The 14,000-nt window shown below is 44.9% G+C and overlaps 1 protein-coding gene across 1 annotated transcript; it reads left to right on the top strand.

Annotated features, from left to right (window-relative positions):
- Positions 1-10,765: 10,765 nt before the first annotated feature.
- Positions 10,766-11,893, top strand: LOC114102401 (neuropeptide Y receptor type 4-2). Its single transcript, XM_027947860.3, has one exon. The coding sequence runs from the start codon at positions 10,766-10,768 to the stop codon at positions 11,891-11,893; it is 1,128 nt and encodes a 375-aa protein (XP_027803661.3).
- The last annotated feature ends 2,107 nt before the right edge of the window (positions 11,894-14,000 follow it).

The raw sequence follows: 14,000 nt of genomic DNA, 5'->3' as shown, positions 1-14,000 counted from the left end.
CTAATGTCAATACTCCTCAAAGTGTTCCACAAAATAAAAAAGGAGGGAATATTGCCAAATTCATTCTATGAAACTAGTATCACTCTGATTCTAAAATCAGGCAAAGATACATCAAGGAAAAAAAACTTGAGATTAGTAACACTGATGAACATAGATGAAAAAATTCTTAATAAAATATTTGCAAAGAACATTCAATAATACATTAAGAAAATAGTATTCCATGGTCAAGGGGTGAAGGTTGGCTCAACATATACAAATAAATAAATGTAATTCACCATGTAAATAGAGTTAAGGACAAGAATCACACAATTATCTCAATAGATGCAGAAGAAGCACTTGACACTTTCTCTATTTCTGTGAGAAACTAGAGAAATTTGTGGTAGAGGAACTTACCTCAACATTATAAAGACTATATATGACAAATTCAAGGTGAACAGCATACTTAACACAGGAAAACTGAAATTATTTCCTCTAAAAACAGGAAGGATGCTCACTCTTACTAATCCCATTCAACATAGTCCTTTAAATTCTATCCAGAGAAATAAGGAAAGAGAAGGAAATTAAAGAGATACAAGTAGTAAAAGAAGAAGTAAAATTATTTTTGTTTGCTAACATGATCCTCTGTCTAGAAGACCCAAAATGCTCCTCCAGAAGACTTCTAGAGCTGATAAACAAATTTAGCAAAGTACCAGGATACAAGATCAACACAATCAGCTGCTTTCCTGTACTCTGCAATGATTCCTCTGAGAAAGAAATGAGGAAAACTAACCCATTCATAATAAACAAACAAACAAACAAACAAAAACAAGACAAAAAAACCTTAGGAATAAATCTAAGGATGTGAAAGCCCTTTACAACGAAAATAATTAAACATTGAAGGCAGGTAATGATAGATATGGGCTGTATATGGGCTGAGATTGTCTGGATGGACAGGAGAGGATTGATTGAAGGACTGGGATCATGGAAATTGAATGGAGAATGTAAATCCTGATATGCTGTGGCCCTGGGTAACTCATAAGCAAAGAGCATGTTACAAGGTGATGCCAGGTGTCCCAAGTCAAACTTCGCCTAGTTCACCACTAGGCTTACCATTGTCTTCTAGGGGGAAAATGCGCACATGCATCTATCCATCCATCCTTTCATTTATTTATTATCTGAAAAAATGTTTATTTACCTCTTTCCCTATGTCAGGCATTTTTCCAGCAGTGTGGACGCAATTAAAGACTTTACAGAGGAGTGGAGAAAGAGGACAAGAAAACAGACCATTACAAGTCATTGTGATGAATAGGAACATGGTGATAAGACCCATGCTAGAATGCCCTGGGGTGTTGGTCCTGCACTTGCCATTCACTGGCCATGGTATCATGGGGAAGAAGAGAATCTCCCCCACAGGGGGTACTATACCCCCCATGTCCTCCTCTTCACTTGTTTGAGGATCAATCAAACTCATGTATTAAAGAGATCCTTGGAAATGATATCATTATATAAAAGTACATTTTAATTTATCAATCATCAATGAATCCATCATACTTATATTATGCCAGCAGACCTCTTTTAAAATTTTCCTGTAATAAATAGTATCTGAGACATACACACAAAAAAAGAAAGAAAAGGAAAGAAAGAACGGAATGAAGAAGACCATAGAAGATGGAAAGATTTCCCATGCTCCTAGATGGGCAGAATTAATATTATCAAAATGTCCATACTACCCAAAGCATTATACAGATTCAATGCAATCCCATCATGATATCAATAATATTCTTCATAGAAATAAAAAAAAAACATCTAAAATTCATTTGGAATAAGAGACCCAGACAAATCAAAGCAATACTGAGCAAGAATAGTCTGGGAACATCACAATACTGGACTTTAAATTGTATTACAGCACTATAGTATAGTATATACAACCTGGTATTGGCACCAAAATATACATGAAGACTAACGGAACAGAAGTCACAGAAACAAATACACATATATAGAGTCATCTGATATTAAAGAAGGTTCCAAAACAATACACTGGAGAAAAGACAGTCTTTTTAACATTTGGAATTCGCCAACCATGATATCCATATGTAGAAGAATGAAACTTGATCCCTATCTTTCACTCTGCACAAAAGTCAATTCAGAGTAGATCAAAGACCTGGGAATTAGACCCTGCAACTGCTAGAAGACAATGTAGGCACAACATTCCAACATAGAGGGCACACACATTGACTTCCTTAACAGGACCCCAAAGAACAATAAATAAAACCAAAATCAACAGGTGGGATGATATCAAATTAAGAATTTCTTTACAGAAGAGAAAACACTTGAGAATGTAAAGAAAATGTCTACAGAATTGTAGAAGATCTTTGCCAACTGTTCCTCCAGCTGGGAATTAATATTCAGAATGTAAAAAGAATTTAAAAAAACAATGCCAACCCTCCCTCCAAATAACTCAAATGGGCCAAATATATAGAGAGACACTTCTGAAAAGAAGAAATACAAATGGCTAATAAATATATGAAAAAAATGTTCAACATCTGCAGCAATTAAGGAAATGCAAATCAAAATCGCATTGAGATTTCATCTCACTCCAGTCAGAATTGTGTATACCAGTAATACAAATAATAATAAATGTTGTTGAGGTGGGGGAAAAGGTAAACTCATACATTGCTAGAGATATTGCAAATGAGTACAGTCACTCTGGAAAGTAGCATAGAGATTCCTCAAAAAACTAGGAATATAAACATCATATGGCCCGAGCTATTCCACTCACCTGTATATATCTAAAAGATCTAAAATCAGCATACTATAGTGATACAGCAATTTCAGTGTGCATAGCAGCACAATCACAGTAGCCAAGGTATATAATCAGCTCAGGTGTCCATCAACAGAATGGATAAAGAAAATTTGGTATATATATGCACATACATACATATATACACACAATGGAGCTTGACTCAGCCATAAAGAAGAATGGAATAGCATTTTCTGGTAAATGTATGGAACTGGAGAACATCATGTAAAATGAAATAAGCCAGACTCTGAAAGTCTGGGGTCATTTTTTTCTCTCATAGGAGGAAATTAGTCCAAAATAAGAAAGAAAGAAGGAGAGAAAGGAAGGAAGGGAGGAAGGAAAGAAGGAAGGAAAAATGGTGGTGGGTGGGAATCCTTTGAAGAAGAGAGATCAGTAGAATAGAGGAAAGGGATTGAGGGGAAAGGAAGAGGGACTGGAAGAGGGAGGAGTGGTGGAATGAATCTGACCTAAATGTTCCTATGTACATATGTGAATATACATATATGTTGACTTTCTTCAGTACATATAAGTTGAATTTCATCTTTATGTACATTGGTAATGCACTAATGAAAAAAATCATAAATAAATAGAAGAAAGATCAGCAGAGTAGAGGAAAGGGAACTGGGGATGAGAAGGGAAAGTGGAAGTACTGGGGACTGAATTAGAGCAAATTATAATCCAGGCACATATGATTATGTCAAAGTGAATGCCAACATTATGTATGTCTATAATGAGCTAATTAAAAAAAAAAGAATGAGCAGGGAGTTGGGGTGAAGAGACACTTCACAGAGGGCTAAGTCTCCAAGAATAAACAGGAGTTTTCCATGTGGAAAATGAACTCAGTGAAGCAACATCTACAATCCTGGGCACTTGGCACTCAATGATATTTAAGTACAGAACACCTCTGGGGAGGCAGCAGCAGAACAGCTTAAGAAAAAAACTAGGCTCATACTGATTTTAGTTCACCATGGCTGAGCTTACAGGAGGACCTTGTTGAACTAATCCAGGTGAGAAGCATGGGTTATAACATGGGCTGGAGAAAGTTCAAACTAGAAATGAAGGAGATTGCTCATTAGCACGAATGGGGAAGGGAGTGGAAGCCAAGGAGGGGACTCACACACAAATCTGACAATGACCATACTAAGAAATATTCTCATCTCTTCTCTACTAACAACCATGCCCACAGTGGATTTAAGTATTAGCTCCAGATTATAAATGGAAATCTGAGGTTCAGGGATACAGTGTGGAGGCCAAGCTTGTGAGGACTCCCCACATTAGCTGTCCGAGTGAATAGGCCTGATTCCAAATCCTAGGAAACTGGGAGCAAGGAGAGTGCTCATGGCCTAGTCTCTAGTCTTCTGATCCTCAGCTTCCTCATTGGATCAAGGAGAACACAGAACTTGCTGAAGATGGAGAGGTCAAAGAGAGGTCACGGATCATGAAAATTCTTCACTAGCAGGAGAAGGTGGCACACAGCTGAGATATTAGTGCTCCAAGATGATTTTTCTGAAACAGTAATGAGGGATGGGAAGTGAGGTCCATTATCAAGCTATTAAAGAGGGTCAATCTCAATTTCTAGAAGGTCAGAGAAGCCAATCATTTTTTATGGCAGAAGGAAAAATCCTACCCAGCCCCTTTCCCAGTGATTGTGGAATGCATTCTGGCCCACAGAGCTCCATATGCTTCATTTCTAGCCCTGAAACCCAGAAAGTAATGAAAGATGGCTCCCTGTGTCTCATCCTTGACTACTTTCTTGGGGAGCTTCAGGGGCTTTAGCATACCTGAGTGCCGGGCTCTGATGCCACTAGAGGGTGCTGTTTCCTTCCCCAACTGAGACAGAGTCTAGCAGGCAGTGTGAGGCATGCTGGTTTCACCAAAAATGTCTGTTATGAGGAGATGAGGAGATGCCTACCCCTCTCAAGGGCAATATTATCTTGGAGAAGGAGCTTCAAATTGGACTTCAGATGCCAGCCCTGCCAAATATGAGCCTGGCAACTGGAAAAATAACTTCACTTCTATGAGGCTCAATTTTCTAATCTGTAAAATGGGATGATCACACCTACCAGGTAGGCATGAGAATGAATGCACCTCTTCCGAGTGCTGGAGCCCTTTGCTGATTTCTCCAACCTCTCAGCTCCCTGTTCTCCGACCGCATGAATCTCAGGCAGTTATTCTCAGAAGTATTCCTGTGGCAGTCTGCCTGGAAGGGCTCCCCAGCAAAACGTCAAGAGGCAACAGTCATTTCAGGTCCTTCACAGCCACTTTACAAGGAGGAGATGACAGAGTCAGTTATCACCTGCACAGCTCCTCACCTTGCCTCCAGTTTGGCCACAGCCCGCGCCGGATGAGGACACTAAGGTTGAGAGGGAGAAGGAGCACGTGTCGGCAAGCCCTGTAGTTCCAGTCTGCTGGCGTGAAGGGCTGGGTGGGCCCCGCAAAGCAGCGGTTGGCGCGCCTTACTTCAGCCCTGGAACTTGAGGTTCGCGGTGGGTGCGGCTCCAGAAGACAGCGGAGAGGGCGGGCGCTGGCTGCGGTGGTGGCAGCGCTGGCGGGCCGCGACTCTGCGGGCGGGCTGTGGCCAAGCTGGAGGCAAGGTGGTTAAGTTCCGCACTGGGACAGCGCTTCTGCCCTTGGAGAAGGTGTGGTATGCGCCCCCCGCCATGTATCCTGCGGGGAAAAGGGAGAGGGACGCTACAGAGGCGGGGCGGACGAGGCGTTGAGCCTCTTGGAAGCAGAGTTTGCTGCTCGCCCGCGCCCCTGCCCCCTTACCTGGGGCTGGGCTTCAGGTGGGCTGCCTAGATCCTGGGGGTTGGAGCTGTGCAGCCCCGGTAGGAGGAGCCATCCTGCCCTCTGTGGACCTGGGTGGCGCGGGGTGGCGGGTGGTGGGGGTGCTTCAGTCTCCTTGCCTGAGAATTGGGAGGAGGGGTGAGGGGTGGGGGTGTGGGGGGTGTGGGGTGTGTGTGGGGGGGTGTACCTGGACCCGTAACTGCCATCAGAGAAGGTAAGGCATTAGGAGATAGTAGCTGTTTGCTGAGATTGCAGGAAACAAGACACACCGCCTTCTTCATCTTTACCTCACTGGGAGACTGACGTTGTTTTGTTCATTAGTTTTCCTCCTCTGTTTGGGAAAACAGGCTGCACTGCATTTCTCAGGGTAGGTGAGGTTGCAGCCTTTCCCTCTGTGTCTTCAGAGCTGACAGGCCACCCAATTCACAGCAATTGCAAAATAATATGCCTCATCTTTCAGAATTGTCACCCCTTGAGGTGTGCCAGGAGTTCCTGAGGCCCTTTGGTCCACACTGGTCAGGGGCACCCCAGCCCAGCTGTCCTGGGGAGTAGTGCATGTGATCACCTAGAGGAGATTCAAGAGTTGAGTGTCCAGGCTGGAGGCTGCAAAAGGAAGGAAGGAAGGACAGGTGGGGACCTTTGAAGAAACAAACAGAGGTGCTCTCATATCACTTCATTCCTGTGTCCCTCCCCCTGGCAGCTGCACTCTTTGGCTTTGCCATGTGCAGGAGCCCTCCGAGGGCCCAAACTGCTAGGAGGGAGATATCTCTTTCTAAGGTTGTCATTACATTGGGGACTCTAACCTTGGGTCTGCCCTGGGAAAAGACCAGGGAATGGAGAAGGCTGTGCTGTCCTAGGCACCTGGTAGAGGACTGCCCCCTAGTGGACAGGGGCTCTAAGCCAGTGTGTGGGGACTACAGGCCAATGGACTCTGGGCAGGCTGCCATTCCACCTGGCCAACAGAGATCCTGGGCTTTGGGAATATTTTCGTTCTGGGTAAAGACACATGGCAGTACCTTCAGACACTCAGCTGGGCCCTGAGCTCCATGAGGATGAGATGTCAATCTCCAGTTGTGCCCTGTCACTTTTGTGCAACAGTTTGTCTCTTGCTTTGGTACAAACTCCCCTTTCCCCCTTCACAATCTCTCTATATTTAAAAAGGGAGCAAAAGAACCTAAGATTTCAGAGCCAAACTGCCCAGGATTCCGGCTTCAGCTCTGTTCCTTATAAATTGTGGGACTTCTGCCAGGACCCTTCATTTCACTGGGCCTCAATGTTCTGCTTTTTAACATGAGGCTGATTGAACCAGTTGAATTTGTCAACTTTATGTGTGATCAAACACGGTTGGATACTGGCAATTTTATCAGGATAAGCATAAAAAGTCCTTCATAATAGGACTATAGTGGGAACTAGCATGCAGTGGGACGGCAAGTAAAAGCTGCTGTCTCCTCTGCCCTTGGTCTCCTGGGAAAGCTTGAGCCCTCCATGGTGAGGAGAGCCCCTCCCTCCTTGTGGTCTCTTTTCCAAGAGGGGGAATGGACTTGTGTGGTTGACTATCCAGATTTTCTTAGGGGTGCTGAGGTCTCTTAGGTGGGGTTGGTGGAATGAGTAGAAAGGGAAATAACATTTGATCTGTACCTACTATGTGCCAGGTTGCTCTGGTTACAAAATAGGGAAGCATACTTCTTGTCAGGTGGCTAATAAAGCTCCTTAACAGAAGCTGGCCCATCCAATTACACCCATTTGCTCAAAGAACCAAGATGGAGACTAAACCAAAAAGAGTTCCAGAAGTGGGGGCCCCAAATCATTTATATCTATCTATCTATCTATATAATTTCCATCTGTCTCTTCATCCTTGACCTGGGAGGGAGCCAGACAACTCTGCAACATGGGTATTACTCACATCGCCTGCTGTACAGCTGAAGGAACTGAGGCTCAGACAGTTTAAGCAATCCTTGCATATGTACCCTCTCATAGATTGCAGAGCTGGGATTTGAACTCAGGGCAATTATATACTTTGCTGGCACGTGGAGGATCATTGGGCAATACTCTTCCCTTTTTTCACATAGCAGGATGGCTGTATCTATGTTACAGGGGAACTTGTTCTTGATTCAAGAGACCCTGAGGTGATCTGAGAGCCAGGCCCATAGTCCCTTCTTTGGTGTAAAGGCTCCAGGTGCCAGGTGACCCACTCCCTTTATAGCCACATGGTCTCACTCTGGTCATTTCTAACCTTGGATTCTTTAGTTCCAATTGCTGAAGTCAGGGCTGTGCCATGATAGCCTCCCAAGTCCCTGGGGTCACCTGGATCCTTTTTCCCCTCCTTATCTGGTTCTGTGTAGGAGTCTCCCTCACTTCCCAGCACTCGCTGTGAAAAAAAGTCAGCTTTCTTGCTGACCAGGAGCTCAAGGATTTGAATTGCTGTTGCCTTGCCCCTGGAGTGTGTTTCTGGAAATCTGCAGTCCCTGTGAACATAGGGCCCCTCCAGGCATAAATTTGTGGAGTCTGCTCCAGGATGGCTCTTCCTAGCCTCTACAGCTCTGGGGAAAGATGCAAGGGCCAATGGATAGTTTCACTTCTTTCCTGGCCCCTAGTCATGTGCATCCTACTTTATTGCTCTCTCAAACCCTCTGTCCTGTTTCCAGAAGCAGCTAAAAGGGCTTAACAGCTGATTTGGGCTCAGGCATCCATGCAGTCTAGTCAGTGGTGTTGGAATGGTGTGTTAACATCTGCAAGTTAACTCTTCATCAGTTCTCTGAGAAAGGAGCTGCAAGCCAGGCTGACTCCCAATTCTGCCTTCTTCAGAGCCCTTATTCTCCTGTTATAGCCCTCTCCGTCAATCTGTTCTGTGTATCCAAATGATCTTTCTGGAATGCATTTAGCTTGCTGGCACCTTTTTAGTGGCTTATCTAGCATCCCTCTCTTACCTAGCATTCTGTCTCTCCAGCCTCTTCATTTTCCACTCCCTTCCACACACCCTGGCTCCAGTTATTCTGAACTCCTCCCCTGGAGGCTCTCCTTTTTTCTGCCTCTGCTCCTTGAATTCCCTCCTCTTCTTTGTCTATTTGTATGGGTGACTTGTCTGCAGTCTTGGAGCCTAAGATCAATGCCACTTCTCTCATCTCTTTGCTCCTTCTCTCATCTCCCAATTCACAGGCACCCCATTCACACTGGTTTTGGCAATAGCAATGTGTCCTTGAGGTCCACCTGCATTCCTAGAGGTCAGTTTTCCTGGTCTGGGATGGCCATGGCTATATGAGTCATCTTTTCAGCCCTTGCCTTCAGACTAGGGCTTCACACATGTTAATTGAGTAGATGAATAAATGAAGCAGTGACTATTTTCTGGATCCCTCTCTTCCCAGTAGCTCCCCTCTGATCATGCTAGAGCAGCTGGCAATTTTGATTTGCTGGTGTTGCCCCTCACTGATGATCTAGCTCTGCTCTGGCTAATGGTCATACAGATCCTTGGATGTCTATCCCATTTGCTGCATCTAAGGCTAGTACATCAGTGGCAGCTGTGGATTGCTTCATGTGTTTGGTCCTGTGAACTTTATTTTGTCACGTTTAACTTCAAATGGCCCTTATGGTAGAAAAAAAATCATGGTGCTGACAAAACCATCATGTATCTTGAGATCTGGGTCCCAAATAACCAGACTGTAAGCTGTCAGGAAAGTTCCTGACTTGACCTTATAAAATGACTCATTTCTGTAAGTAAACAAGACTTACTCTATAAGTCAAATGTATATTGAATAACATTATGACAGCTGAGAAATAATTACTGATCTCTGGTTAATTTGGCCTTACTCTGTAAGAATTATGTTTAACTTGGAACTTGATCATGAAGAAGATCGCTATGTTAAAAACTAAACACGATTAATATATGGGAATTATTGAACATCTTAAATAGGAATTTATGCTATGAACAGTGTTTCTCAAAATAGGGCCTGGCAATCATGTGCATCAGAATCTTTTAATGCACTTGTTAAACTACAGATTCCTGGGCCCCATTTCAGACCCACTGCATTCCAGAATGAGGGGCCCTGGAGTCTGTACTTTTAGTATGTCCCCAGGGTAATTTTCATATTTAATGAAGATTAAGAACTGTGAGCCTGTGTCAACTAGAGAACCTGTGAACTTGTGTGGTAAGTTGTAATGATATATGTTGTAATAGGGTGGGTAACTCTACATGTCAAAGTGTCCATCATTGGCATTACTTCCGGGAGGCTCTGGAGTACAAGTTCAGGGGTCCCTTGTGCTGAGGAGGCCCCAGGAAGAATGAATAGCCTGTGGCAGGGCTTGGAAGTGTGGAACAATTTAGTGTATTTAGGAACTACAAATTGCATCAGGTGACTTGAGCATACACATGGTGTGAGCTCCAGGGAGAATGATAGGCAGCCCATGTCCTCGGCCAGGACTGTGTGCACACATGGTGGCAGCAGGAAGAATCTGGTGTGCTGGTGAGCTAGTCTTTGCATACCAGAAAGTCATCACCTTTGCCAAGTGTCACCTGAGCAATGAGACTGCCGGAGAAGGTAGGGACTGAGACTGGGAGGGTGCATTTTGTGTTGAGCTCCAAGGAGTGGTTCTGCCCTAAAGGGCATGAGGTGTGAGGGGAGGCTCGCAAAGTCACTGTGAACAGCAACATTTATTGCTATCTCTACTTGGCTAAAATGCAACAAAGAGTTTTCTGGGTAGAATTCACTCCCTGAACAATTCTGCCTCTGAAAACTCTGCACACGATTCTCTAACTTGTTTATCATCAAAACAGATTGGAATGCTGAGGTCAGAGGGAATGTGTGGAATAAATTCTGGCATCAAACAGATCTCATTTTGTACCTGGGACCCATTACCTATTAGTTGTATGGCTGGGGGCAAGTTGCCTCACATCTTTGAAATGGGTTGATGCCTACATTTCAGAATAAACTAGCTAACATATGCAAAACACCATGAGATCCCCAACATGCAAAAGTGCTTCCTATAGCGTAATGTTTATTAGATGCCAGTCTCTTCCCTTGAGCCTTAGATGACAGCTCCTGTTGTCCCAAGGTGATAGCCATGGGAGAGAGAAGCAGCCAGAACCTTCTCCCTGGATTCCATACTGGAGGCATGATCCCTGAGTCCTATTTGTTTGCCTTGCAGGCATCACATATGAAGTGGGCCCCTTAGTTCAAGAGCTCCTGGAATCTTCTCGAATCCACCATGAACACCTCTCACTTCCTGGCCTTGCTCTTCCCAGGATCCTCACAGAGTGAAAACAGGAGCAAACTCAATGGAGTTCTATATAACTTCTCTGACCACTGCCAGGATTCTGTGAACCCAATGGCTTTCATCATCACCTTCTACAGCATTGAGACCATTGTGGGGGTCCTAGGAAATCTTTGCCTGATATGTGTGACCCTGAAGCAAAAGGAGAAGAACAATGTTACCAACCTTCTTATTGCCAATCTGGCCTTCTCTGACTTCCTCATGTGCCTCATCTGCCAGCCACTCACAGTCATCTACACCATCATGGACTACTGGATCTTTGGCAAGGTCCTTTGCAAGATGTCAGCCTTTATCCAGTGTATGTCAGTGACAGTCTCCATCCTCTCACTTGTCCTTGTGGCCCTGGAGAGGCATCAGCTCATTATCAACCCAACAGGCTGGAAGCCCAGCATCTCCCAGGCCTACATGGGAATTGTGGCCATCTGGCTCATTGCCTGCTTTCTTTCCCTGCCCTTTCTGACTAACAGTATCCTGGAGAACGTCTTCCACAACAACCACTCCAAGGCTCTGGATTTTCTGGTGGACAAGGTGGTCTGTACTGAGTCCTGGCCCCTGTACCACCATCGCATTATCTATACCACCTTCTTGCTTCTCTTCCAGTACTGCATCCCTCTGGGCTTTATTCTGATCTGCTATGTGCGCATCTACCAGCGCCTGCGGAGGCAGGGGCGTGTGTTCCGCAAGGGCACCTACAGCTGGCAAGCTGGGCAGATGAAAAGGATCAACTTGATGCTTATGGCAATGGTGGCTGCCTTTGCAGTATTCTGGCTGCCCTTCCATGTATTCAATACCCTGGAGGACTGGCATCATGAAGTCATCCCTGTCTGCCACAGCAACCTCATCTTCTTGGTGTGCCACCTGATTGCTATGGCCTCTACCTGTGTCAACCCATTCATTTATGGCTTTCTTAATACCAACTTCAAGAAGGAGGTCAAGGCCCTGGTGCTGACCTGCCAACAGAATTCCCCTTTAGAGGAGTCTGAGAATCTGCCCCTGTCCACAGTACACACAGAAGTCTCCAAAGGGTCTCTGAGGCTAAGTGGCAGGTCCATCCCCATTTAACCAGGTTATGGGCTTCTCTTTGCCAAGTTTCTTGCCAGGACTTTCCATTTAACTAAGTGCACATGCTGCAAGCTGTGGGTGGCATCCCATCATTCCTGGATTTCAGGTCCCAATAGTCTGCCAAGAACCTGTTTTTGCATCCTTTTCATTGTGAAGTATGACATTCAGATGGTTCGACTATTTGTTTTTGGAAGAATTCTGAATCTAAACTCTACAGATCACAGTGAACCTTGTGACTTGAGCTGCAGGATGCCAGAGCCGGAGATGTCTGGCTATAACAGGAAGGGTTCACTATAGTAACTCAGTAACAGATGCCTGTCCTGGGAAACCAGGGATTTTTTCCAACCATAAACCTTGAGGCCACTGTGGAGTGAGGAAAGTAGCACTTGGAGATAGAGCTCTGAACTTTGGTCAACCTTTGCTCCCTGGGAGAGATGTGTGTGTATGTGCTTTGCAAGTAGTAAGAATTCCATAGAGTCAAGGCAGTGGAATTGTCATACAATTAGCACAGCCTGAATCCAGCTGAAAAAGATGGATCTTGTCTTAAGTCCTCAATGTCCTCTGCAGAAAGAGTTCCACAGTTCGCATCTACTCTATTCTTTTGCTCTTTCACTGCATCTGCTACCTTATATGGACAATAGCTTGAAAGAATCTCTTTTTGATGAAATTGTCAGCACATTGTGAATGACAATTTTTGTGTGTGTGTGGTGCTGGGGATCTAACCACAGCCTTGTGCATGTGAAGCAAGCACTCTACCAACTGAGCTATATCCCCAGCCTGTGAATGACATCTTTATTTCCTTAGAACTCATATCCCCCATGCCTAGGATGGGCTCTGGCATAGGGAGGCAGCTCCAGAAAAGTTTTCCATTGCAAATCAATGGTACAGTGCCACTTGCTGCTGAGGGTTAGACCATAGCTCAGGTCACTTGCCTATGGTCCAGCATAGAAAGGGGTCAGGGGTCAGGCTGCTGTACCCATAGTTTTTCCTGCCTTCCAGGACCTCTCTTGTCAAGGAAAGTGGACATAAACTCTGTGGCTCTCCCTTGTGCTGACCCACTTTGCTTCACATAGTCCTTAAGGCTATGTCTATAGCCTCTTTCATCCATGCCCTGACTACTGAGATGACTTGCCCTGAGTGATAAACCATGGTTCTTTCAAAGTGTTCCCAGGACATTAGCATCCCAGTGGCCTTTGACAGAAGTAGGGGCAGGGATTCCTGATTCTCACTTAATAAGGCCCTGACTGACAGGAGCAGGGAGAAAGCACTTGCTATTATCTCCCCTATGGAGGTCAAGGCCCAGTTCCCTTCATCTTGAACCAGATCCAAGGCTTGTATGTGGACCTATATCCTGTTCTTAGAAAGACATATCAGAATTGCCCCTGGGTTACCTTGGAAGTGATGCCCCAGCCTGGCTCTTCCTACTTAGACCTCCAATGGAATGGACATGGCTGGATACACTGTGGTCCTGGGAGGTAGGGTATTCAGTGCCAGGGTCCTCAAGGATCCTCATTGTGAGAAGACCAGCATTGACACTACACGGATAATCTTAAAAAAGGGTCAGGCAGTAGCAGACTGAGCAGTCACATGGTATCTTTTGTCCTGACCAAAGAACCTGTGCAACTGACTCCTGAGACAAGGGCTGTTTGAGTCATCTGTTCCCTTCCTGGAACTTTTTGTCTTGTCTCAACTTTGGTCACATCTCCCATCTCCCATTCAATTTTCTTTTTCACATTATCATGCTGCAAGCTGTGGGGGGCATCCCATCATTCCTGGATTTCAGGTCTGGAGCCACTCTTGGACACAGCTTGTGCTTGTCCTCTGGTGCAATCTGTTGCTGATTGTTTCATGTGATCATCTGTCAGAAAAGCCCAGACTCTGGTATCCATCCTGGGAAGATATCATTGTCCAAAGAATTGAGGCCTCAGTCCTCTCCAGATACCATGCAAGTGCCTGAAGTTTGCTTCTCTTTATAAATCCCAATGGTGCGAGATGCTTGAGAAAAAATATACTTTAGGGTGATGGCATACTTCGGAATAGGGGCCCCAGATTGAGTATCTGAAGGTGCTTGGTATTTGGAATTGGGCGGTGGGTGGAAGCCTCACTG

The sequence above is a fragment of the Marmota flaviventris genome, chromosome 4 (assembly GCF_047511675.1).
Source record: "Marmota flaviventris isolate mMarFla1 chromosome 4, mMarFla1.hap1, whole genome shotgun sequence".
Lineage (NCBI taxonomy): Eukaryota > Metazoa > Chordata > Mammalia > Rodentia > Sciuridae > Marmota > Marmota flaviventris.
Note: the sequence above shows the minus strand (reverse complement) of the source record. Positions and strands in the feature narration are given on the sequence as shown.